Raw genomic sequence first — 26,639 nt, forward strand, 5'->3', positions numbered from 1 at the left:
GAAAACAACAACTTTGAAGTATGTTTTGGCAAGAGTATAATGAAAAAAAAAAGCATTGTGTGTTCCTAAAGTGAATTTATTACAGTCTGTTTCAACTCATGAGCTTAATTCAGTCTATCAGGAATTGCCTCTGCTTTTCCTAATAATGAAGTAATTTGTTATAATGAAATGAGAAGTCATTTTGCATTCTTTAAAATACAACTCTCTTGGACAATCTAGTACCCATATAGTTTGAAAATTATTAGGAATTCTTGAGATGGTAATCGTTATCACGCTACTGTTTTTTTAAATTAATATATTTTTTTGGCTGTGTTGGGTTTTCGTTGCTGCGTGCAGTCTTTTCTCTCTTAATTGTGGCAAGCGGGGGCTACTCTTCATTGCAGGGTGTGGGCTTCTCATTGAGGTGGCTTCTCTTGCTGTGGAGCACGGGCTCTAGGCACGCGGGCTTCAGTAGTTGTGGCACGCGGGCTCTAGAGCACAGGCTCAGTAGTTGTGGCACGCAGGCTTAGTTGCTCCGTGGCATGTGGGATCTTCCCGGACCAGGGATCGAACCTGTGTCCCCTGCATCCGCAGGTGGATTCTTAACCACTGCACCACTAGGGAAGTCTCACTATTATGCTACTTTAAATTGGAAATTTTCTGTTTTGTGGTGGGATTCTTGTAAAGTAGGATGTGACCGTCGCAGGGTTGCAAAAGTAAGTGAAAAGTCATTAGGCATCACAGACAGGAACCACGGTAGAACAACGGTAATCTACTTCAAAAGAGTTATGGCTGGGGAAGGGTGGGTAGTAAAGTATCTATTTAGCTTCTCTTCAAATATTTGGGCATTTTTCAAGGCATTTACCATTGAATTTGGATAGTTTTTTCCTGGTATGCAAGTTAGAAAATTGAAGAACAGAACAGTTATGAAGTAGTAAATGCCATAACTTGGGCCACCAGCTTAGGAGGAGACTTTCACAACTTTTAGGAATGCAAAAAAGTGAATATGTGCCCTTTGGTTTATCTGTTCAATAAGTTGGCTTTTGATATAGTTTTCTTGCCAACCTTTATGATTAAAAAAAAGTACATATTTGTTATATTTTACTCTCAGTGTCCATTCCAAAAGGGAATGCTTGCTGGTTCAGTATGTAAAAGCATGTTTAACTGTAGATAACTATGATATATACAAGGCTAAATGAGATAAAGTTATCTAATAAATAGTGATAAGCTCTTAGAGAATATTCCCCTTTCTCCCTCTCTAAGCTTTTGAAAACTAAGAATGCATTTGAGACAGCAAAGGATTGATGCACTCCTTAAGTTTGTTAAGGAATGAACCCTGTATGTAGCTTTCTTATTGCTTGAAATTATAGTTTCCAAGCATAATTTCATGTATGTATATATACATCAAGTAGAAGGTTTTGAAATACCTTACTTGGCAGGTTTATTATTACCTCAGCTTAATGTTTCAGTGTTAGTTTTTTTTTCTTACCCCTTCTACCTCCTGAAGAATTAAGTTTCCTCATCTGTGCTCCTTTAATGCAATGATTCTCAAAGTATGGCTCCTACCTGGCCCCTCTCCTTTTTTTCAATTCTTATTGCTTCATAGTTGTTCATACCTACCTATGCCTAAAGGCTACTTATTAATAACCTGCCAAGTAAATTATTAAGGAGTACTAAAACATAATATTCATAAACTAAAACTAGCACAGCATTAGAGTTTACTGTTATCTCTAATACCTTTTTCTCCCAGGAAGTACTGTCATGGGAAACTTGGCACCAATGCAAAGCTTCTTACATGTCATATGCAGAATGGGGATTCCTACAATATTCAGGAAGGGATGATGCTTATTTGGGATGCATCATCAGTATTGTCTCAAATTGATCTCGGTTTTTCATCATGTTTCCTCTTTATTTTTCATTAGAGTTACTGTTAGCTTCATCTTTATCAATTTAATTTATGGACTTTCAGTTAACTTTCACTGTGTGGTCAGGGATATTTGTACCAACAATATTTTGGCTTATTTAAGACATGAATGTGTTGCAGTGCAAATATAAATCCTTCATTCCTCTTTTGCTAATGCTGATTTATACAGTCACCTAAAAACTTGCTCCTATGGAGATACTTGAATGTTACTAAGTTCCTTTTCCACTGGAAGAATGGGGGAACGAGAGGCCTCCTCCTAGTGAACCTGACACTATATGCATGGACTTCTGTGGCAGGTGCTATATTATGGGTTGGGCACTCTGTGTTGTCTGTCCTTCATCCCTTTAAGAACAGCACAAGGGACCTGTTTTCATCTTTGCTCTGTGCCTGGCATATAAGCATTAGATTCATATTTATTGAGTGATGTTGTCTCAGCTTCTCAAAGAGATAAATATTTTTTTACAGATTTTTTTAACATTTTTATTGGAGTATAATTGCTTTACAACGGTGTGTTAGTTTCTGCTTTATAACAGACTGAATCAGTTATACATATACATATATCCCCTTTACAGATTTTAGAATAAACTCACTTAAAATGCTTATTGAATGCCTGTTAGGTTCTGGTAGGTATACAGTCGAGAGTGCAATTGAGTGTTTTCAGACACCACTTTAAGTGGATCTCATTAAGGAAAGTGTTGCTATTCATACTGTTTACACATTTTGTTTGCTTTTCTTAATAGCAAAGAGTTTCCTATAACAGAAAAGTCCTTTTCCTTCAGATTTGTTAATCATGTGTGTGTTTGAATGACACATCTATATTATTTCCTGTTATTTGGTCTCCTGGAGGTGAAAATCCCAAACAGCATGGAGTATTACATTTGTTTTTCTCCTCTGAATGATAGCCATCATTAGCACTTACCTCAGTTCTTCCTTAGCATTTCCTTTTTGGGTCCAAGGCAAATTTTTCAAACTTTGAGACCAGGCAGGGATTATTCATTTCTCTTTTTTTTTTTTTCCCCTCTCTTTTTTACTGTTATTTGCTTCTGGAAATCCCTTACTCTGTCCTAGCCATAAATACTCCTTCTCTAACAATTCAACCAGAAAAATTATCTACTTTTACCTCAAAGATGTACTTTCTTAAACCAACCTCAGTGCATAAGAGAAATATCAGAATCATTCAGTGCTTTTCCCAGACAACTTGAAGGTTACAATGCAGGGGATAAGAATACTCTATGTGACTTAAACCTCAAGTGCCCAGTGCCACTGCAGACAGTTTTGGACACCTGGATGACATGTAAAAATATCTTATCAGAGCTGCCTTTCCTTTTGGGGGAAAAGTGAAGTTCCAACCAAATATTTCACAATCTTTCACTTCCCTTTCCCCTGAATATCAGATACCTTAGAGTCTAGAGACAAAAAATGCTCTTGTTAAAATGTCTTTAGGTGGTTTCTGTTTCAACTGGCAAGTGTACTCTTGATATACAATACACCTTTCTTATCTACTTTGCTACCAAAGAATCTTGTTGCCCTCCAAGTTTTCCCCATTTAAATACAAGAAAATTGTGGTCATTGGGGCGTCCTGCAGGATATTTTAAAAGCAAATATATTTCTGGGTAAGTTTCCCTATCTTGATAGGGTTTGAGTTATACAGGTATACGCACTAGACAAAGTTCAGCACGTACATGCTTAAGACCTGTACATTTCATTACATATAAATGTAACCTCAAAACATATTGAAGTCCAGTTAGTGATATGCATACTGAATTTTTTAGGGGGAAGTATACTGATGCCTTTGAAATGCATCAAAAAAAATAGGTGGATTGATGATGGTTAGAGATGTGATAAAGCAAGTATAGTAAAATGTAAATGGTAGAATCTAGGTGCTGGGTATATAGGTGTTCACTGTAAAATTCACCTTTGCTATATGTTTGAAATTTTTCATAATAAAATGTCCGAGGGGCATAGTGAACACTAGAAGCTATCACTTGTAATGCATTCACTGTCTTAGGGGAAAAATCCAAAACATTTTCTAAGGAGAGAAAATAGTTAATATTTCCAGTGTATTATATATTGTTATTGTTCATGCTATACAATTTAGCCTTCGGGTGGTGGATTGGAAAAAAGTCCTGCATCCCACTGTTTTGGAACAATGAGGTAAAGATGACAGCGATAGTAATTTTATGCCCAAAGTTTGGTTTTTCTTCCTATGGTCATTCATTTAACCAGCCTCTCCTGTCTTGGCAGCACAATCCTGAAGTCTTATTTTCAGAGAAAAGAAAGTATTCTTAAAGTCACTGAGCTGTATTATGATTGAATGCAAGCAAATATTTGAAGAGATGAATCATTGATTCCTGGACCATTTGTTAGAGAGGGTTAGGCCATTTGGCAGATGTCTCTGTGGTGAGCTGTTTATGATGGTAGAGGTCTGTGTTTTTTGAACCAGACCTCACTCCTTTAACACTAAACTTACTGAGAGCCCAAGTTTGTTTTTTCCCCCCTCTCAGAGCGGCTTTAAAACATATAAAATGTAAAATTAATAAATCATAAATGATATAGAAATGGAAAGAATAGTCTTTCTTTTTTCAAAGGGGGAGGATAAAAATAAATAATACTACACTTCAGAGAAGTAGATTTGCAAAGGAAATGTTTGTAATTATGCCCTTTTAGCAAAATAGTCATGAACAGTGTAACGATTTAAAAAGCATTACCATTTAGATGGTAAGAAAAGTATTTCTTTTTTTTTAAATAAATTTATTTTTATTTATTTATTTATTATTTTTGGCTGTGTTGGGTCTTCGTTGCTGCCCGCAGGCTTTCTCTAGTTGCGGCGAGCGGGGGCTACTCATCGTTGTGGGGCGCGGCTTCTCGTTGAGGAGCACAGGCTCTAGGCGCCCGGGCTTCAGTAGTTGTGGCTCGCAGGCTCTAGAACGCAGGCTCAGTAGTTGTGGCACACGAGCTTAGTTACTCTGCAGCATGTGGGATCTTCGTGGACCAGGGCTCGAACCCTTGTCCGCTGCATTGGCAGGTGGATTCTTAACCACTGTGCCACCAGGGAAGCCCAAGAAAAATATTTCTACTAAGCAATGGCATCCAGTGGTATCACTATCATGAAATCAGTTGATGATTGCCACAGCTGCAAATCTGATAATTGTATATATTTAAATTATGTGACTAGCTTTTTTTTTTGGTCAAAACTGACTTGACCATCTAATGCTAAGTAGTCTTCAAACTTAAGGTGAAGTATATAGGTATTACAAATGTGTTGCCTTTACATAATCTCTAGTCTTACTCATTTTCCATTCCATTCTGTCTGTCAGCCCTTGGATAACATTACCCATAAGCAGGATACTGTCTAGGTCCAGTATGATGCTTCATAGGATGGATGTGGTGGGAAATACAGGGAGCTGTTTCATTGTGTTAGTATGTACTGTACATGATCACTAATGGATGTAAATGTTGCCTAATGGTTATTTTGGCTAACCTCTCCAAAAGACTATGTTCAAAGATAGTCTCAGTTCATTTTTCTGGAAAAGGAGATTAACTTTTTAGACCCCAGAAGAATCACCCTTTAGTGTTTCAATTTGTCCCTTCATTCAGTCAGGAAGTCCTGCCTACGGTGCCAGTTTCTGTGTTGGGTTCTGTAGCACAGTGATTTCCAGACCTGGCCACCATCAGAATCACCTGGGGAGCTTTTAAGGAAACACTTGCTTGGGCCACATCCTAGAAATTCAGATGCTGGCTATTTGGAGTAGAATGAGGAATTTGGATTTTAAGAAGTACCTAAGTGACTCTAATGCCCATCACCTTTGGGATTATTAAGCTACAATCTTTTCCAAGGTTCTTTGTCTAAAAGTATAGATAAGTAATAATTATTTCAGTACAGGGTAGACGAGTTCTATAAAAGATGAGTTTGTTAGTTATCTTAGTGCTCTTAATTAAGACAGATCTGATTCCAGAGCCCCCACCTCCCAGATTATCTGGTTACTTCTGATTAGCTACCTGCTCATTTTATAATATCTTGCATTTTGGGATCCATTTTACATGTTGGGCACTGTGCCATGTATTTTACATGTACTATTTCATTTAATCCTCATAGAACTACTATGAGGTGTAAGAACTATTACTATCTCCATGTTTTTTTATTTTATTTATTTATTTATTTTTGCCTGTGTTGGGTCTTCGTTACTGCGTGCGGGCTTTCTCTAGTTGTGGTGAGCGGGGGCTGCTCTTCATTGTGGTGCGTGGGCTTCGCATTGCAGTGCTTGTTGCAGAGCTCAGGTTCTAGGTGCACAGGCTTTAGTAGTTGTGGCTCACAGGCTTAGTTGCTCCGCGGCACGTGGAATCATCATGGACCAGGGCTCGAACCCATGTTCCCTGTGTTGGCAGGCGGATTCTTAACCACTGCGTCACCAGGGAAGCCCTCCATGTTTTAAAGTGTGTCAGTAGTCAGGATAATTAGAATGCATATTTGGAAATATTGCAGGGCTGAGACCTGTGCCCAAACTGTGTGACTGCAAAGCCAGTGCCCTTGTACTGTAGGTGGCCTCTGGCATCCTGTACAAGATCTGTACATTGAATGTTACTGTCTTAAAACAATGGTCTTTGGAAAGTGGGCCACATAATGCTTTTTGGAATGAGATAAAATGAAGCTGTCTAAAGTGTAATTGTTTAGCTTCACTACCCAGTCTTTTGCCTAAGGTATTCACAATTTAGTCTCTGAGAAGTGTCATAAGTGACAGCCATTTCCAGATGAAAAGCTATACATTTTTTAGTGCTGAATAAATCTGAAAGATCATACGCTTTGTTCACTTATTTGTCCTGCTTTTGGCTGTAACCCTCAAGAGTACTCTGTATGCTCATTTCAGAAAAAAATTAAAGATAACAGCTCTTATTTTTTCCTTGTATGTTTCATATAGTCTTTGCTTTGAAATGCCTCCTGGCTTCTCCCCCCTAATTAACTTATTTATACCTGGTCTTTACAGATAGTCCTTAAAAAAGAGTCTTTGGTTTTAAAATATTGAAAATACTTGTATTTTTTTACTCCATTTCCTTCTCTGACAAATTTTGTAGTTGACAACATTTTCTAGGTCATTTAAGGAAAATGACTCTTTTGGAAAAAATTGACCTGAACTATACTTGAGTTCAATTTGGAAATAGAAAAAAAGCAAAAACAAAACAAAAAAAACCCCACTACATTTAATTCTCCTCACCTCCAAATTAGTCAGATTTTTAGAAATACCTGTATTATTGGATATCTTCCATTTGCTTTGAAATATACTAAATGGAAATCTGCATAGATTTAATTATTCTACATTCAGTTTAAATAAGCCTTAGCAAAAATATTTGGATAGAATAAAGTTTAAGAATTTGATGAGGACAAGGGGAGGGGGGAAGGGTAAGCTGGGACAAAGTGAGAGAGTGGCATGGACATATATACACTACCAAGTGTAAAATAGATAGCTAGTGGGAAGCAGCTGCATCGCACAGGGAGATCAGCTCCGTGCTTTGTGACCACTTAGAGGGGTGGGATAGGGATGGGTGGGAGGGAGACGCAAGAGGGAGGAGATACGGGGATATATGTACACATATAGCTGATTCACTTTGTTATACAGCAGAAACTAACATACCATTGTAAAGCAATTATACTCCAATAAAGATGTTTAAAAAAAAAAGAATTTGAGATCCAACAAACTTCCATCCTTCCTTCCTTCCTTTCTTTCTTTCTTTCTTATGTATTTATATTTTAATTTAAAAATTTCATCCATTTGGAATTTTCACATATGGCTTGTGATAGGAATCTCTTTCCCCTTACATGGATAGTTAGTTGTATCCTAACAGATCATGTATATATCATAACTCACACTTTTCCACTGGTTTTTCAATGTCTGTAAACTTATTTTTAACCCACTGTTTTCCTTACAATCACTCGCAACATTGTTTCTTGTTAGTTATTCTAAATAGCTCTACAAGTGTTAGCATTAAACTGTAACTTTATAGGATCCCCTGTTCTCTCCCCTTCAGGGCTTTGTTTTCTGAGACTTATCTCACCTTGACATCCTCAAATCATTGCCGATATTTTTACTACCTGATTTGTCTCCCTTAGGTATGCCTTCTCCAATTTAATGTGTCATGTTGGATTGAATCTACTGTTTGCATGTCATGTCCATCCCAACTTCCATACTGATTGCATGGAAAGGTTCTGGAGCTTTAGAGAAGCCAGTGGAATTCCCTCCTGCTCTGATAACATTGAGAGCACCTCCCCAGAAGACAGAGCGTTCATTCCCAAGTAGAGTTGCCTTGTATCAAATCTTGGACCACTACATTCTGCCATCCGCAAAGTATTAGCTGGCTTAGCCACAGACGTTTATAGACTATTGGTTAAGAAACTATGTTAATCCAGAGTATGGATTTCTGTACAGCCTTAAACGGAATGAGGTCGTTTTATATATACTGGTATAGAAAGATGTTAAGGGGGGAAAAGCAAATCATAGAAAATATGGTGATGTTCTAATTAATTTTTTTAAAGCCAATTTGTAAGTACATAATAATAGGTGTGGAAACAGATTCATGAAGCTTTTAGCAGCGGTTACCTCCGGGAAGGGAATGGGCTATGAAGAAAGCCTTTCAGAAAAGAGCAAAAGACCTTTGCAGCATTTAGGTCTTAAAATGAACATGTATTCACTTTTTATGTTTTTTGGTTTTGTTTATTTGTTTGGGCCACATTTCGGCATGTGGGGTCTTAGTTCGCTGACCAGAGATTGAACCTGTGCCCCCTGCAGTGGAAGCACAGAGTCTTAGCCACTGGACCACCAGTGAATTCCCTCTCACTTTTTATTTTTTAAAAATCACCAAATGTAAAATAGCTAGTGGGAAGCAGCCGCATAGCACAGGGAGATCAGCTCAGTGCTTTGTAACCACCTAGAGGTGGGATAGGGAGGGTGGGAGGGAGACGCAAGAGGGAGGAGATAGGGGGATATATTTATATGTATAGCTGATTCACTTTGTTATAAAGCAGAAACTAACACCATTGTAAAGCAATTATACTCCAATAAAGATGTTAAAAAAAAATCAATGGATGTTGTAAAGCAACTATACTCCAATAAAAATTAATTTTAAAAAATCAATGGATGAAAAAATTTTAATCTAATAATTTAAGATTTCAAGGAAGTGACATTAGCTAAGCTACTGCCCAGTGGCAGGCCTGCCAGAAACCTTGGATTCTTACCTCCTGTCATCCAAATTGTTCCAGCAGTGCCTCCTCTGTGAACTTTCTTGTGAGAAGGGCCAACGCATCACTTTTTTATTTTAACCTAATGTTTGCTGTCTGAGATTTTACCACTTCTTTTTTTTTTTTAATTTTATTTGGTTGTGCTGGGTCTTAGTTGCAGCTCTAAGGCTCCTTAGTTGTGGCATGCGAACTCTTAGATGCAGCATGCATGTGGGATCTAGTTCCCTGACCAGAGATTGAACCCGAGCCCCTTGCATTGGGAGCACGGAGTATTATCCACTGTACCACCAGGGAAGTTCCAAAGCATCACTTCTTAAATGTTGCTTTTTGGTCTTTCTCAGAAACCAGCATAATTTATAAGATCAACAGAAATTTATACCAAGGACCCTTTAAAAGAGTTATTTCTGATTTCTGTCTCCTTTTAAGCATTGAAATCTCTTGGTTATCTACCCTCTGGAGGGAATTATATACCCTGGTCCCTGCAGTGATGGGAATGGTATGGTATTACTTCCACTCTTTACTGTTTTAGAATGTGTTCTCTTTCATTTATTTATTTATTTTTAATTTATTTTTGGCTGTGCCACACGGCTTGCAGGATCTCAGTCCCCCAACCAGGGATTGAACCCGGACCGGGGATTGAACCCGGGCCACAGCAGTGAAAGCGCTGAATCCTAACCACCAGACCACCAGGGAATTTCCACTGTGTTTTCTTTTAAAAGGTTATTTTCAGCTGAGTCCCTGCGTCATATTCCTACCTATACTTCAGTCACATCCTTTAAAGTACAACCTCCAAATTTTGAACACAGCCTGACTATGTTGGGAGAACCAGGAACATCTGTCATATTGCTTGGCTCAGCCATTGCTGTCTTGGTAGTCTGGAGGGAGATAATGTCTATCCATTGCCTCTCCTCTCTCCTCTTCTTCCCTCCCTCCCTTACCCTGTCCCTCCCCCTCTCTACATATTAGATTAAATATTATATATATATTTTTCCCTTCCATTTTTCCCCTATGAGCAGTAATTAGACTGGGCAAATATTAAAAGAATTTACTACAGATCTGTCCAAAATAACAGAAATAAGTTTTCTCTTGCTTCTGATCCCACTAAATTATTTTATTTATATCTATTTCTGAGCCAGTGCTCAAGATATGAGGATGTAATTATAAATAGCCAAATGTTGAGTAGAGACTACCAGTCTCTAATCCTTATGTGTCTGTTTGTGTCCTTATGGGTCCTAGTCTTCAGGTCTCAACATGATTTTTTACTTTTTGCTACCAGCCCCACCGTTAGTCTCCTGCTTCCAAATCTTTACTTCTTTTTACATGTAACCAGATTTCCTCAGCTTAATGAAGAGCTGGCTCTATCATTAGGCTTTTTTTTTTTTTTTATGATAAACATGCTGTGTGGGATGAGAATGGCCATCCACAAATTCCTGGAGGGTGGGGACTGTATCTTGTTCATCTTTATTCTGCCAGTGCCAGCCTGGTGCCTGATATGAGGTGCTCAGACAAAGATCATTGGTGCATCCCTGTTCTTAACTTTGTAGCAGTTGTGTGCAACAAACTTATCATTGTGAAAATGTAACCTTGTGATATATATTTACCTTCCCCAAAACAGAGTCTTGCTTACATAACAGAAAAACTTTGTAACTACTTATATGATTTCTGTAAATTCTCAAGAGTGTCTCCAAATGGGAAATCTATGCAGTTTGGGCAATTTAAACAGAACACTCTGGGCTTCCCTGGTGGCACAGTGGTTGAGAGTCCGCCTGCCGATGCAGGGGACACGGGTTTGTGCCCCGGTCCGGGAAGATCCCACGTGCCACGGAGCGGCTGGGCCCGTGAGCCATGGCCGCTGAGCCTGCGCGTCCGGAGCCTGTGCTCCGCAACGGGAGAGGCCACAACAGTGAGAGGCCCGCGTACCGCAAAAAAAAAAAAACAGAACACTCTATCCTTTTATTATTCTTGTTATAATGTGGGTGCTATCACGTTGGTATCATAACTTTTTTTTTCTGTCCTTTTTTTAAACTTTACTTTATATTGGAGTATAGCAGATCAACAACATTGTTACCATTTCAGGTGTATAGCAAAGTGACTCAGCCATACATATACATGTAGCCATCCTTCCCCATATAGACAAACATCTGTAATTAGATATTTTTATTTGAAACATATTAAAATTTCTCATACACTTAAATTAAGAAAGGAGACAATTTTTTTTTAATCCACAAAAGGAGCCCTTAAAAGAGTTGAACACATTCTTCTCTTGTATTTCTGTATCGATAGAGATTTTTTTTTTTTAATCTATGGTAACTCCTGTGGTTTACCAGGATATAGTTTAGCAATCATCTTTATACTATAATGATAGAAAGGAACCACTGGTTGTTAATTCTTATATAAAGACACCTCTTTGCGTCAGAAACCTATAAAAATAACCAAAGATGATTCTTCACTGTAATCCTAATATCTATAATATCAAACTAGGAAAGTTTGAGTAATTGAGTAGGTGAGAATCTTTTATTCATTTTCCTTTTCATTTTTTCTTTTAGAACTGCCACTGGATGACCAGGATTCCTTGTAATTGATAATGTTGGAGATCAACTCTGCAACTTTCTTCAGCATTCAGTTGTTAAAAACAAATAGGATGCAGGTTCCTCAAATCCAGATTATGACAACAGTACTTGGAAAACTGAAAACTATCTAAATGATTATCTTTGGTTGGGCTGTGTTCTTAGTGAGCAGAAGCCTTGGCCAGGGTCTGCTGTTGACTCTTGAGGAGCACATAGCCCGCTTCCTGGGGACTAGAGGTGCCACTGCTACCATGGGTAATTCCTGTATCTGCCGAGACGACAGTGGAGCAGAAGACAGTGTTGACACCCAGCAGCAGCAGGCCGATAACAGTGCAGTACCCACTGCTGACATGAGGAGCCAACCCCGGGACCCTGTTCGGCCACCAAGGAGGGGCCGAGGACCTCACGAGCCAAGGAGAAAGAAACAAAATGTAGACGGACTAGTGCTGGATACACTGGCAGTCATACGGACTCTTGTAGATAAGTAAGTATCTGGCTCACGGTCACCTCCTATCTAATGAAAAGTCTTCTGCCAGGAACCATAACTTTTGGACTTCTTCCCTTCATTAGGATATATTCGCCAAGCCTTGTTGCTCATAGGGCAAGGGGAGAATATTTTATTCCTCCTCTGATGGCAGAGTAAATTATAAGGTTTGATGTTTTTACTTGCTAACATGTACACCGGTTGGGAAATGTGTAAACATTTCTGTAGCAGAAAACACTATTTAAAGCTATGATCTTTATTAGGGAACGTAGTCAGTATGGAGTGAGTTTGTGTTGAAGTTACAAGAGGTAATGGTTTCATGAAGACTCACTCTTATCTTGCTTGACTATCTACTCCACTGACCAGAGATTCAAGATGAGTTGTTTTACCAAGAGCATAGCTGCATGCAACTTCTGTTGGCAATGGAAGGACTTAAGTCAAGGAGAGTTTTCATCCTTCTCCCTCTTTTTTATCCCTTAGTTGGCCCTCTTAGATCCATTTGGGAAGCTTGTAAATTAAAAGAAACTGCAGGACACACCTGTACCTGTTTTGTTTTCCCCTCTGCTTTGTCTAAGTACGAAATCCCAGATTGAATAACAGTGAAATTAAAGGGCATTGTTCAAGTTGAAAAAAATATTTTAACTTAACCCTATAGCACAGTAGTTAGGAGTAAGTTTTAGAACCGTGGTGGACAAAGGTTCAAATTCTAGGCCAGCCCCTTAACTAGCTACATGACATTGAGTAAATTACTTCTTTTAAGCCTCAGATTCCTCATCTATAAAAGGAGAATAATACCTTTCTTACAAGGATTATCATGATAAAATATATATAAAGCATCTAGTACGGTGCCTTGCATGTAACAATTGCTCAATAGAAGACAGTATTTTTTTAAAAGTTCTATCTGGGTTCTTTTTGCTTCAGGGTCAGCTAGTATTATATATTTAAGTATCTAAATATTTGATAATCACATTTATAAAAACACAGTTTTGTTTATTCCTGAGAAAGTATAGCATAAAGCAAGGTATACCTGTGCATATTATTCTGAGGTATTTTTTTTTTCCTCATAGAAATAAATTTATTTTGCATATTTTTCTATCTGCCATAGAGCATGCTGGGGGAAGGTAGTTCTTACAAATATTCACCATAACCAATTCAGAAAGGCCTTCCTAAGTTTACTAAAACCTGCCTTTGAAGTAGTTCTGGTACCTGAATTAATTTAATGTAATCTTTATATGTTTGTGGGAAATATCTGTTGAATATAACTCTATGCCATTTACATCCTCTAAATTCAAGCAAGGGTCTAGAAGCTGTTATGTAAAGTTTCTTCACAGTGACATTTAAAACGTGCTGTGAAATTGTAATGAAAAGTTGTCCTTCCCAAATAAGGAAGTAAACCACAGCAGTGTTATTTAAGCCCATTGGAAAAACAGGTACAGAATAGACTTCGCTGTATTTTTTAAAAGGGTGATTAAGAGAGTGTGGGGGCAAAGCAGGAGGAGCTTTAATTCCAAGCTTCAGGAAAATATTACAAATTATAAGAAAACTTGTTGCTAAAGCACATAATCCACTTATGTGAGGCAAGTAGTGTACACTTGAATAACAGCCTAACTTTTACCTTAAACCTGTTTGTACTAAATTATAGTTAAAACTCTTCTGAGAATGGAAAAATTAGGCAGATGCAGAGCAAGTATGAAGGGACATGTTGGAAAATATAATGGCAAAACGGGGTTCAGACAGTTTGTAAACATAGTTACATAGCTTATTTTTTTTAAACTGCTAAAGAAAAGAATTTCTTAACCTGCGAAGTTTATAAGGCTATTAAAACTAAACATAAAAGACAGGACAGATGGGCTTAGTAAGAATATATGTAAAAGGGTGTATGCAGATATCACAATTATAAAATGACCTATATTTATTGTTCTCCTCTCTCCTTGTTACTTAGGAGAGGATGACTTTGATTTGAGAGGACAGTACAGTTCTTAATGGCATAGTGAGAGACCTGCTACAGGAAATACACTTGAAATACACTTATTTTAAAATCATTTTGAAGTTTGATTATTTGCTTTTTTTTTTTTGGTAGTAACTTTACCCTCAGATTGCTAATGGTATTAATGTTATTCACATGACTTTGGAATTTTAATTTGCAGGCTCCTCCTGATGGAAGTTTTTTTCCTCACTCTGTGTGTGTGTGTGTGTGTGTGTGTGTGTGTGTGTGTGTGTGTTCCCTGTCTTTTTCTCCCTTTCTCTCTGACACCTTTGTTGTCTCCATCTGGGTCTCAGGGACCTTCAGTCCACAGCTGAACCTAAAAGTGGTGGTTCTGAGTTCCCATCCTACTGTAAGAAGCCCAGGTCCTGCTGCATGGCTTTCTCTGCCTTTTTCTGTCACCAGAGACTTGCAGGTTTATACCGGTTGCAGCTCAGATTATCATTCAGAGCTCTGCAACTCCTTTCACTGAGAGCAGTACCCTGTTCCCACTTTATTTGGTGAGTCTCTGCTCCATCACTTGCACAGGTGGGGTTTTGGTCCCCATTACCTGCCTTGCAGGCATAAAGCTCCTGGTGACCTCTGTCTAGTTCTTGACCCAGAACCCAGTAGTCGTATGACTTTAGCTTTTGTCTTCCACCGGAAGTTTCTGCTCTATTTCTGTTCCACAAAGAATTTTATCTTGTTTTTTTGAGTGTAGGGATGTGTATGTCCTTTAAGTGTGTCTGTATAGAATTCAGGTGCTCATATTCGTTATTGGTCACTGATCTTGTCATATTTTTATTAGTTTGTCCTTCTTCCCTAATCCCATTGTCCTTTTTACCACCCACCTCCAAATATCAGTAGGTAATCATTCTACTGAATTTAAGGTATGTTCTTCCAATATGCTTGGCATATGTTTGTCTATGTCTGTATAGGAAGTTTATAAATATTGTTTTGTGTATGATTTTAAAATTTTACATAACACAGAAGTCTCTTTGGTTTTAACTTCTCTCAACATTATATTTGAGACCTATAAAGCTACAACTGCTTCTGACTGCTACAGAGTATTCCTCTGTATGCTCAAAATTACTATATTTTGTTATCATATAATCTGGTGACAGTCACTTAGGTCACTACTTCTAAATTTTTTGTTTCTACAAATAACATTGCAGCAAATAACCTCATATGCACCTGTGTAATAATTTCTCTAGCATTGTTGAGTATATGCATACGTAATTTCATTATTGCCAGATTGCCCCAGAGCAACGTTTGTATCAGTTAGTTATATCATTTAAGACAATTCTTTTAAATAAGAATTTTCCCTTATTATGAAAAGGCGCAGGATGTGTCAAACACCGGCACCTAATGAGTACCTGAAATGAATTTAGTAATTCGCATATTGCAAGGTTATTCTGAGGATTAAAAGATTGAAGACAATAGTTTTTGTTTTTGTTTTTTTTCCACAGTGAAACAGAGAGCCACGATATGTAAACAAATAAGCAGTGAATATACTCGTTAAATAATTAGATTATCATTGTTTGATGGGAAATATTTCATTCATTATTAAAAGTTCCCCTAGGGTCCCTGGTGGCGCAGTGGATGAGAGTCCGCCTGACGATGTAGGGGACACGGGTTCGTGCCCTGGTCCGGGAAGATCCCACATGCCGCGGAGCGGCTGGGCCCATTAGCCATGGCTGCTGAGCCTGTGTGTCCGGAGCCTGTGTTCCGCAATGGGAGAGGCCACAACAGTGAGAGGCCCACATACAGCAAAAAAAAAAAAAAAAAGTTCCCCTAAAGCACCTCTTTGGATTCCTGAGATCACAGTTTGAAAGTCCACTGAATTAAGGGGAAAATGCCATTTTAGAGCAGTGACTAGAAGATTAAGTAGCTTAAGTTTGATTTCTTTTTCTTCTAACACCATTTTATGAAGTTTAAGCACATAGTGATATTTACCAGAAGAACACTTAAAAATGAAGATGTTACGTAGGCCCTTGCTTCTGTAAGTCCTCATTTGGGATTGTCGTCTCCCTTCCTGGTGATTCTTTGAGGTACATGTGAGGAAGATGATGTTGGCCTCCCTGGCTTGTCTCTATTGGCATTGGGCCACTAGAGGTAAAGCTGAAAGTGGGCTCTGGGCTCCAGTATTAGTCCCATGCTTTGACTTCAGGCTACATGGTGGTCCTTTCATGTGCCCTTGTGCCCATTTTATTTGTGGGCCATCATAGACAGTAACCTTGGAAATGAGCACATGTGGTGTGCGTTTGTCCTTATAGATTATAGCTCTGGTTGTCTCCTCCGTCTCTTTCTCTACGCTCACTAATGTACATTTCTTTCTCTTCCTGCCCCCACACTTCCAGTTTGAACTTTTATTTGAAATTGTCATTTCTTATTTCTTCAAGTTTGATGTCTTGAATGTTTGTTTTTCAGTGATCAGGAACCTCCTTATTCAATGATTACATTGCACGAAATGGCAGAAACAGGTATTTTTAAAGTTTTTTAAAATACTTCCTAATTAATGATCATGAAGAAGTGTAGCCACTTTTTTTTTTTTTAATAAAAGACTTCAAAAATACTTAACACATATGATGAAGAAAAGACCCCCTAGTCTATGGAAATTTTCTTGTATAAGGACAATAATTAATAAGCACGGTATTGTATCCTGAGTATATGCTGCATATTTCAGTAATGGTTTTATCTCACTAAAATTATTAAAATAAAATTATTTTTGGCATTGACAGATCTTCGACTATAACTCTTCTAGAATGGGGAGGATAACTTTTTTGTCCCTCAATTTCCTAAATGTCATTCTGAAAATAGAGCCAGCTGTTTCAGATACTTAATCTTCTCAGTTAACTCCTATGTCATAAATAAGATGCTGGAAACTATTTAATCATAATTTGAGAACCCAGAACCATAGCTTAAATGTTCTTCAAATAAAGATACCCCCAAATCACCAGAGTCCTGTAAGTTAGGATTCTTTGTCTCTACTGTGATGACTAGCAGTTGATGACCATGTCCATACCAAATACTAGCTGCTTAAAAGCTATAGGATGTTTCTGTTTTCCAAGAGTGTTTCTATTTTAATGTGAAGTCATCTTGTGTTGTAAGTTATATATTCACATTTTTAAAATATGGCTCCATCGTATAATCTTCTTGATTTGCTCCTAGATGAAGGATGGTTGGACGTTGTCCAGTCTTTAATTAGAGTTATTCCATTGGAAGATCCACTGGGACCAGCTGTTATAACATTATTACTAGATGAATGTCCATTGCCCACTAAAGTAAGTTAATACTTATCGTTTATGAAACTGACATCTCCGCTTAAACACAGGATGAATGACCACAAAGAACATTTGATATAATGCATTTCTTTTTATATATTTTGGGTCTGTTTTATTTAATGTTAATTTCATTATGTAAACTTGTTTTTTATTACTAATAAATTGCTACATCCTCTTTCTGTCAATAGCTTACTCTAAAACTTTAGTTTAAAATTTTTAAAATGTTAAAAATGGAAGCATTTATATCTGAAATGGCAATCTTTGAAACTAGAAAAGAATGTTCAGTTGCTGAGCTGATTTTATCTCTCTCCAAACAATTTCCTCATAACAAAAGTTTTTTAAACATTTTCTATTAAGAGAAAACACTGTTATACCAAAAGTACTTTTGAGTCTTAAACATATTAAATATTGGCATAACTTTGATTATCCCTTATGTAGAATGAAAGTATCTAACTTTCATTGCCTTATTCCATATGGTCTGTGGAATCCTTTTTTAAAAATTTTGGACTCTGGCATCTTTCATTTGTTTAAAGCCTCAGACATTTGGGCCTAACATGGAAAACATGGACAGAGGGAAAAGTCTTTGGCCTTGTCACTGGTGAATTGACCTTTGCCTAGTCTTTTAAAGTCTTTGCCTTTAAAATTCTGGTGATATTTGTTCTTGATTGATAAAAAAAAATTTGTAAGAAACTTTTTACTTTAGTATCACTAGGCCCTATTGTTATCAATCATACTGGCATTTGGGTGGATTTACTCTGTTTAACGACTCGAGTATATAGCATATATTTGATACAACTGGTACATTTTGAATTAAATGGAATCTAGCAATTCATTTAAGAAAACTTTCAGGTTGATCAAATAATATTTCCCATCAATAATGGTATCCTGGGCTTCCCTGGTGGCGCAGTGGTTGAGAGTCCGCCTGCCGATGCAGGGGACGCAGGTTCGTGCCCCGGTCCGGGAGGATCCCACATGCTGCGGAGTGGCTGGGCCTGTGAGCCATGGCCGCGGAGGCTGTGCGTCCGGAGCCTGTGCTCCGCAACAGGAGAGGCCACACAGTGAGAGGCCCGTGTACCGCAAAAAACAAAAATAAATAAATAAAATAAAAATTTAAAAAATAATGGTATCCTAAAAAAAAAAAAAAAAAAAAAAAAAAAAAAATGGTATCCTGTGACTATATTATATCATTTTTGTATGGTCATTCTGAGTTAATTTAACACATGGTTATTGCTTTTGTGTCAAAGAATTACCTTGAGGAAAAAAAAAACCTAAGTAATATATTTATCAAATCCGTTTATACATTTTTGTTTTTAGGATGCACTCCAGAAATTGACTGAAATTCTCAACTTAAATGGAGAAGTAGCTTGCCAGGACTCAGGTCATCCTGCCAAACACAGGAACACATCTGCAGTCCTAGGCTGCTTGGCTGAGAAACTAGCAGGTAACTCTGGGAAGCTCCATCAAGGAAGATCTTAAGTTGTTTAACATCAAGGGGAAGATGGCACTGCAGGTCTTTGATCAAACCTGCTTTACCACAAAGAAGTGTCTCTAAAAAAATAAAATAAAATTGAGCAACAGGGTCTAACTGGAAAAAAATTACTCAAGGCCACAGAGGTAAATGCAAACTAATTTAGCTTTGAGGACTTTCAGAGGGAAATTTAAAAGAAAAAGTTTTCCTTATTTGCTTTAAAATTAAAAATAAGAGAAAAGGCTAAGCTCATATGATAAAGATTGTATGTAATATGTAATATACATATACACACACTTTATAAAGTTTAGCTAGGCAATAGAGACATATTTGGTAGGGGAAGAAGAAAAGGAACTTTAAATTGGAGCAATTCCTGAGAAGACAAGCAGATTTTTTACTTGTCTGTGAATGTTACCCATTTTACGAAAGTTAACATCAAAGTATAGGTGAATAACCCAGCTAGTTGCATCATTTATGGTGGAAGAAACAATGGATTAGAAATCAAAACATGGGTATTGGTTCAACCTCTACCATGTGCTCCCCAAGTGCCCTGGAGTAAGTCACTTCAGGAGTGTGTCTCAGGAGTGGGCTCAGTTGCTCAACTGTGAAATGGGGATAGTACTATTCCCTACCTTAAGCAGGAGGCTTGAATAAGATAATGCACATGAGAGTACTTTGTAAAAGAGCTCTACAATTTTATTGGTATTAGTTACAAATTCAAAATAATGTAACACATTTAATTATATCCAGTGTTTGTTGTATTCATCTAGGTCCTGCAAGTATAAGTTTACTTAGCCCAGGAATACTGGAATATTTGCTACAGTGTCTGGTAAGTGAGACATCAAAGCTAGTTATTCTTAGTCATCTGGAATTGTGCATTTTTCTAAAATTGCCCACTTAGCCACTGGCACAGAGAATGGAATCAGCTATAAATTTTATTTGCAGGTGTTTCCTGAGTGTTTATCTATTCCTTCCTGTGTTTAAAAAAAAGTAAGGGCAGGATAGGAATTTATTGCAAGCAAAAACAGCTGAGTTGGTCTGGTATTAAATTTAGTCATAAGATAGGTGCTATGATTGGCTTTTTTTGTGTGTGTCCTTAGAGTCTGCCAAATGGTAGTAGGAACCTCCGCAGTGGAAACAAAATTACACGGCATTCCAACAGGAAACTGTGAGGTCAGATTCCCAGTGTATATAAACCTCTGTTCCCCCATCCCTCCCACCATTACTGCTCTTAAAACTATTGTTGAGTATTTGATATATCGTCTGTGAAGCTTGTGGTTTGCCAAGGCTGTGCTATCGGATCTCTCACACTGCTTGACTGCAGTCTTGACTGGTCTGTGTTTTTTAAAGTTATTTTTCAGGGCTACTGTGCATTGGCCTTTTTTCAAAATCTGAAAGACCCTTTTTTTCAGGACCTATATGAAAGGTACTTAAAACACTTAACACTATGCTAAGTAAGCACTGTAGGGGTATAGAAGTAGTCTAACAGTCCTTCGCCCTCAAGCAGTTTCCTGGTTAGGGGAACAAAACTACTCAGACAAGATTATTAGCTTCCATTTTATGACAGGATACGATCAAGGGCAAAATAGCTTCCTTCGGACCAAGTGCCAAGGGTTCTGAGAAGGTGGTTGGGAAGTGGGAGAAACGGGTGGAGGGGGCTGGGAGTCATGGGAGGCAGACTTCCTGATGAAGGTGGGACCTCAGCTGGGTCACACCACAGGGCTAGGATTTGTTTGTGCACACAGGAGGAAGAAATGGGTTTCTTGGCTAAGGGCACATCACCGGCAGAAGCCCAGAGCCAGAAATGGCCATGTTCCCAGCATATTACAGAGAATTATCTGATCAGAAGACAGTGTTCAGAGACAGGAGGACATAGACTTAGTAGCCAGGTGGGGAGGGCTCAGGGCCTGAAAAACCAGACAGAGGGAATGAGGATGGATGTGGCCAAGAAGCAGGGTGCTAAACAGGCTTTGCAGCAGGGAAGGGCAATGGTTACATGAGCTCTGCAGAACCCAGTTGGGCACCAGAAAAGTGAGTGGAAATCATCTGTTGTTCTAGAGCTCTTTTGCAGGCACCTAGCATAGCTGTGGGGAAGGATGGCTGTGAGAAGATATGATGTTAAGCAGTTAGACCTTCCTTCAAATGTGAACACATGTGACATGAACTTAAATGTAACTGAAAGAGCTCACTTGTTGCTCTATCCCACCTACCATCAGCATTTGTAGAATTCCTTTCAGAGAACAGGTTGAAAATGAAGCCATAAGTTGTTAATTTCATTATTTATAATTTTGGAACTTGGTAGTGATGAATGGCTCCTTTTAGGGTTCTGAATAAAAAGCCATTTTTAGCTATATTTCTGGGCTTCTGTTTGGCTTGCTTAAAGGAATATAAGAATCAGCATGATTTTATTTAACAAAGCTTTAATATATAAATGATACTAAGTAAAATAACATAGTACATTTAATAAGATACTTTTGAAATTTCCATATCTATAAATGAACACAGTAACTTCAAGAAAATAATATGTTTTAAGAGACTCTATCTTGGTTTATTAATAACAATATTAGCAAATGGATAATCATGGACTTGAATGAGTAAAACTTGTCCTACGGCTCCAAAAAAAATCTAGCACACATTGGGTAAGAAGAGGAAATTGATAACTTGCCACCTCTGCAGGGCAATGATTTTTTTTTTTTTTTTTTTTTTTACCTTTTGTTGTCTTTCAGAAATTACAGTCCCACCCCACAGTCATGCTTTTTGCACTTATCGCACTGGAAAAGTTTGCACAGACAAGTAGGTATAGTGACTTCTTACATTAATGATCTATATCGCTTGTTAAAAATCTTATTTTTCATAGTTACTGGATGAGCTGATGCTTTTGAACCCCATCAAACATGCATACATTCTGGGGAATTCCCTGGTGGCCTGGTGGTTAGGATTCTGGGCGTTCACTGCCGTGGCCCCAGGTTCAATCCCCGGTTGGGGAACTAAGGTCCCTCAAGCCGTGTGGCACAGCCAAATAAATAGATAAGAAGCATGCATACATTCTGATTTGTCTGGGTAAACATCTCAAAGCCAGTAAGATGTAACAGTGACAAAGGCAAGAGTTTTCTCACCTAAAGAATCAAAACTTAATGGTTCTGAAGAACCTAGGGGCAGGACAGGAATAAAGACGCAAACATAGAGAATGGACTTGAGGACACGGGGAGGGGAAGGGTAAGCTGGGACAGTGAGAGAGTGGCATGGACATATATATACTACCAAATGTAAAACAGATAGCTAGTGGGAAGCAGCCACATAACACAGGGAGATCAGCTTGATGCTTTGTGACCACCTAGAGGGGTGGGATAGGGAGGGTGGGAGGGAGACGCAAGAGGGAGGGGATGTGGGGATATATGTATACGTATAGCTGATTCACTTTGTTATACAGCAGAAACTGACACACCATTGTAAAGCAATTATATTCCAATAAAGATGTTAAAAAAGAAATATATATATATATATATATATATATATATATATAAAGAATCAAAACTTGGTGACCGTGATTACCCACTTTTTATAGCTAAAAATTTAGTGATCATATTGCTACTTTCTAGAAAATAGAGCTCTTGGGCTTTGTCATTATTATAGTTTCCAGATTCTCTAATTGTCTCTCCTCACTCTTTCCCTCCATTAATCTACCCAGCAAATCATCCTACTCTTTCATGGTTAATTTAAGGTTTATGTCTTCCCAACAGGTGAAAATAAATTGACTATATCTGAATCCAGTATTAGTGACCGGCTTGTCACGTTAGAGTCCTGGGCTGATGATCCTGATTATCTGAAACGTCAAGTTGGTTTCTGTGCCCAGTGGAGCTTAGACAATCTCTGTAAGTAGGAGTTGTCCTTTATTAAAATGCCTATTTTCATTTCCAAATCCACTTCTTAAATAGGATCACAGGTCTTTATTTTGTGACAGTGAGTGTGAGTTTTTCCATATAAGGTCCTCTACTGGTGGGTTGGCTATATTCTAGCAGTAAAGAGTCTAGGGACTCTTCAGACTATTAGATGGAATGCTTCTAATTGCAGCACTCTCCTGTTCAAAAACTTTTATTGGTCCCCTGTTTCCTCCTGCATCCAGGCCATTAATCAGATGCCACTGTCTAATCAACTCTTTCCAACACAAACTCTTCTCACTGTCCTACAAGCAGTTCCCAATCATTCCTACCCCTGGGCATGTTCCCCTCACTTGGAATTCCCTCTTTACTCTTTTCTTTGTCCCAACTTTGCTCTTCAAAACTCAAGTCATGTCTTACCTATACCGTGAGAGTTGCTCCCAACTTTTCTTTTTCTCCTCCAAGAGCTGCAAGAACTAAAACTATATTACTGCTCTATCCTCACTCCCCCTCCCACAGGTAGCACTGTGCTAAAGCACAGTTGGATGTGTGACCCCTCTGCTCCCTACTGCAGCATTATGGGGAGTAGCTCAGTGCCCAGCCTGTGTAGTGCCAGTTAAAGAATAATTCTGAAAAAGTACCATTTGGATTTTGCTGCATGCAAAATAATGACTATAGGGAACAGAAATATAAACCTAGCAGTGCTGCCTTTACTAGCATTTGCTTAATTAATCTTCATATGGCAGTGTAGCAGCAAAGTTAAGGTTATAAATCTACCAATTCTGCCATTTATGAGCACCTCCACTTCTTAACTAGAATGGCAACTAGCAATGACAGTAGCTTTTTTCTCCACAACAGCCTGCCTTAGAAATGTGCCCACTTTTTCTTTTGCAGTTTTAAAAGAAGGTAGGCAGCTGACCTATGAGAAAGTGGACTTGAATAGCATTAAGGCCATGCTAAATAGCAACGATGTCAGCGAGTACCTGAAGATCTCACCTCATGGCTTGGAGGTAAAGCTTCCATAGACGGACCATTCTGGGGAGAAAATCTTGTCCTCATTTTCCTGCCCTGGTTCTGAACAAAAGCAATCCTTGCAAAATAGATGGAAATTTTCTACATACGCAAAGAGTGTTTAGAGGTAGAAGTGGTGGGAGAGAGCGTGTTTGGGATATTATTTACTCTTTCATGTCTAACATGGTCCTATACATATAGTACATGCTATAATGTTTATTGACTGGTTTAAATATGTCTGATTTTCATCTCTGCCATTTTATGCAGTTAAAGGTACAAAGACTAGTGTTTCTAAAAGAGGCCCTTCCTTTTTTTGTTGTTATTGTTGTTGTTGTTTTGTTTTTTTTTTTTTGCGGTATGCGGGCCTCTCACTGTTGTGGCCTCTCCCGTTGCGGAGTACAGGCTCCGGACGCGCAGGCCCAGCGGCCATGGCCCACGGGCCCAGCTGCTCCGTGGCACGTGGGATCTTCCTGGACCGGGGCACGAACCCGTGTCCCCTGCATCGGCAGGCGAACTCTCAACCACTGCGCCACCAGGGAAGCCCGGCCCTTCCTTTTTTAAATCCCTGTATAACCAATTGTATTCAGTCTAGAGCTTCACCTTCTCCCTTTATGTTGAAAATGTTGCTGATTTGGAGGTGAAGGTTAATGAAAGAGCCGCTTATATACAGGAAGGTACCGTTAGGCACTAGACATGTCAAGATTAAAGAGCCGTTGAAGAATGGCTGCAAATAGGTTCTTTGATCTTACATCTTTTTACCAAATGCTTTACATAGTTTTCTGCTTCAGATTATTTTTAGGTACTCCATCTAATACACTTCAGTATCCTTCTCTCCCTCATCTCCCTCCCTAACAAGTACAATGTTTATGCATTTGGAAAAGATTCTACTATAAGAGCAAAGCTCTGTAAGTACTTAAAAATGAAGCCAGTAGCCTTCACTAATTCTTACTTTGAGGTCTTCCAATCCTTTCAACCTGGAACTCCCTGGAAATTAAACTATAAAATAGAGTGTCCTTCCTTCGGTTTTATACTTTTTGTCACTGAGAATGCACAGGGAAGAAGACAGTAGTCCACCAGGAGCTTTAATGAGGAAGAATAGATTCTACCTTCTGAGCCGTCAGTTATCTCTGGTGGTCTTCAGGCATTGATGGTGGACTGCCATGCTCTTTGATTTTGCCAGGCTCGCTGTGATGCCTCTTCTTTTGAAAGTGTGCGCTGCACCTTTTGTGTGGATGCTGGGGTGTGGTACTACGAAGTAACAGTGGTCACTTCTGGTGTCATGCAGATCGGCTGGGCCACACGAGACAGCAAGTTTCTCAATCATGTGAGTACCTTGGACACCTGTGTGGATGAGAGCAGCAGCAGTTTTTTGGCGAGTGGGTGGCGGATACTCATTTTTCAGATAGTTTTGCACAATAATCGTTCCTTGGGCTGAATCACATGGTGCCAAATCCCTAACAGTGGTTTTCTAAACTGATTTAGAAATAGGAAAACACAGGTGAAATTGCCCGTCAGCTGTTTTTTTCCCTTCAAGTTTTAAGTTCATGTTAATCTTCCACCCAGAGTTTAGATGTGCTCTTTTTCCTCTTTTTTTTTTTTAAATTAATTAATTAATTTTGTTTTTGGCTGCATTGGGTCTTTGTTGCTGCGCATGGGCTTTTCTCTAGTTGCAGCGGGGGGGGGGGCGCTACTCTTCGTTGGGGTGGCTCCTCTTGCTGTGGAGCACAGGCTCTAGGTGTGTGGGCTTCAGTAGTTGTGGCACACGGGCTTCAGTAGTTGTGGCGCACAGGCTTCAATAGTTGTGGCTCGCAGGCTGTAGAGCGCAGGCTCAGTAGCTGTGGTGCGCAGGCTTAGTTGCTCCGCGGCATGTGGGATCTTCCCGGACCAGGGCTCGAACCCATGTCCCCTGCACTGGCAGGCGGATTCTTGACCACTGTGCCACCAGGGAAGCCCCTATTTTTCTTTTTAGGCTCTGCTCCAGTGCCAGCCACATGTTTGGCTCAGTTTTTATATTGGGTCCAGTGATGGTTTTTACCTTGCGTTTAAGCTTTAGGAACTTCGTAGGAATTCTGTTCCTTTCATAAAATACTAAATGTTGTCTTGACTCCTCTTACTTTACTTTTACCTTGTAATTAGTAGGCACATTTGTTTTCAGTATTCAGTATTTATCTTTTGCTATACAAAGCTGTAATTTATAAGGGAAAATTAAGTCCACTAGAGGAAGCAGAATTGGGCTGCCTCTACCTGGGTGTGAGAGGTTGGGGTTCTTCGCTTTCCTACAAATGTTAATTTCTTGTCACTTTATACCCTTCTAATGCCCAACCCAATCGGCTTTCCTCTCATAGTCATATTATAAGCTGTTTGGAATTAATCCAGTTTTGATCAGGAATATTTTGTGGACATATGGTTTTTACCCTTTGAGCTGGGAAAAGTCCCTTAGATTTTTTTTTTATGTTAATCTAAATAATAGCCTCCCATCCCATATGTAAGATCCTGGGATGGGTTTTAGAAGTGATCCAACAAAATCAAACTAAACTTGCCTGCCATACAGCTAGTTTCTAAAGTGCCCTTTCAACAAAGCTGTACAGCATCCTGGAATTGTTCATGGCATTTTACTAAACTCCTTGCTGGAAAGAGACAAATTGGAGGAAGAGGGCCCAGGGAGAGGTCAGGTCTGGATTTTTGTCCAGGATGGAAAACTGGACCCCAGTCTGCCATTGCTTTGTTGGGAACCTTCCCTGATGCAGCGCCTCCTAGTCCTCTAGGCCTTAATTAAAACCTGGAAGAATGGGGCTTTTTTTGTGACACCATGTAGTCAGAAGTAAGTGGGTCTGGAGAACAATGCCAGTTAGT

At 38.8% G+C, this 26,639-nt stretch overlaps 1 protein-coding gene across 2 annotated transcripts in view; it reads left to right on the top strand.

The window, feature by feature from the left end:
• RSPRY1 (ring finger and SPRY domain containing 1) overlaps positions 1 to 26,639 on the top strand; it is a 46,891-nt gene that overhangs the window by 2,389 nt on the left and 17,863 nt on the right. For both annotated transcript variants that reach the window (XM_032613801.1, XM_032613800.1), the window contains exons 2-10: positions 11,678 to 12,182; positions 16,576 to 16,628; positions 17,317 to 17,429; positions 18,744 to 18,870; positions 19,668 to 19,726; positions 21,624 to 21,690; positions 22,638 to 22,769; positions 23,670 to 23,785; positions 24,967 to 25,110. In XM_032613801.1, the coding sequence (XP_032469692.1) occupies positions 11,833 to 12,182; positions 16,576 to 16,628; positions 17,317 to 17,429; positions 18,744 to 18,870; positions 19,668 to 19,726; positions 21,624 to 21,690; positions 22,638 to 22,769; positions 23,670 to 23,785; positions 24,967 to 25,110 (1,161 nt within the window). In that variant the 5' untranslated portion in view covers positions 11,678 to 11,832. The remainder of the gene's footprint in view (positions 1 to 11,677; positions 12,183 to 16,575; positions 16,629 to 17,316; positions 17,430 to 18,743; positions 18,871 to 19,667; positions 19,727 to 21,623; positions 21,691 to 22,637; positions 22,770 to 23,669; positions 23,786 to 24,966; positions 25,111 to 26,639) is intronic.

The sequence above is a fragment of the Phocoena sinus genome, chromosome 19, assembly GCF_008692025.1.
Source record: "Phocoena sinus isolate mPhoSin1 chromosome 19, mPhoSin1.pri, whole genome shotgun sequence".
Classification (NCBI taxonomy): domain Eukaryota; kingdom Metazoa; phylum Chordata; class Mammalia; order Artiodactyla; family Phocoenidae; genus Phocoena; species Phocoena sinus.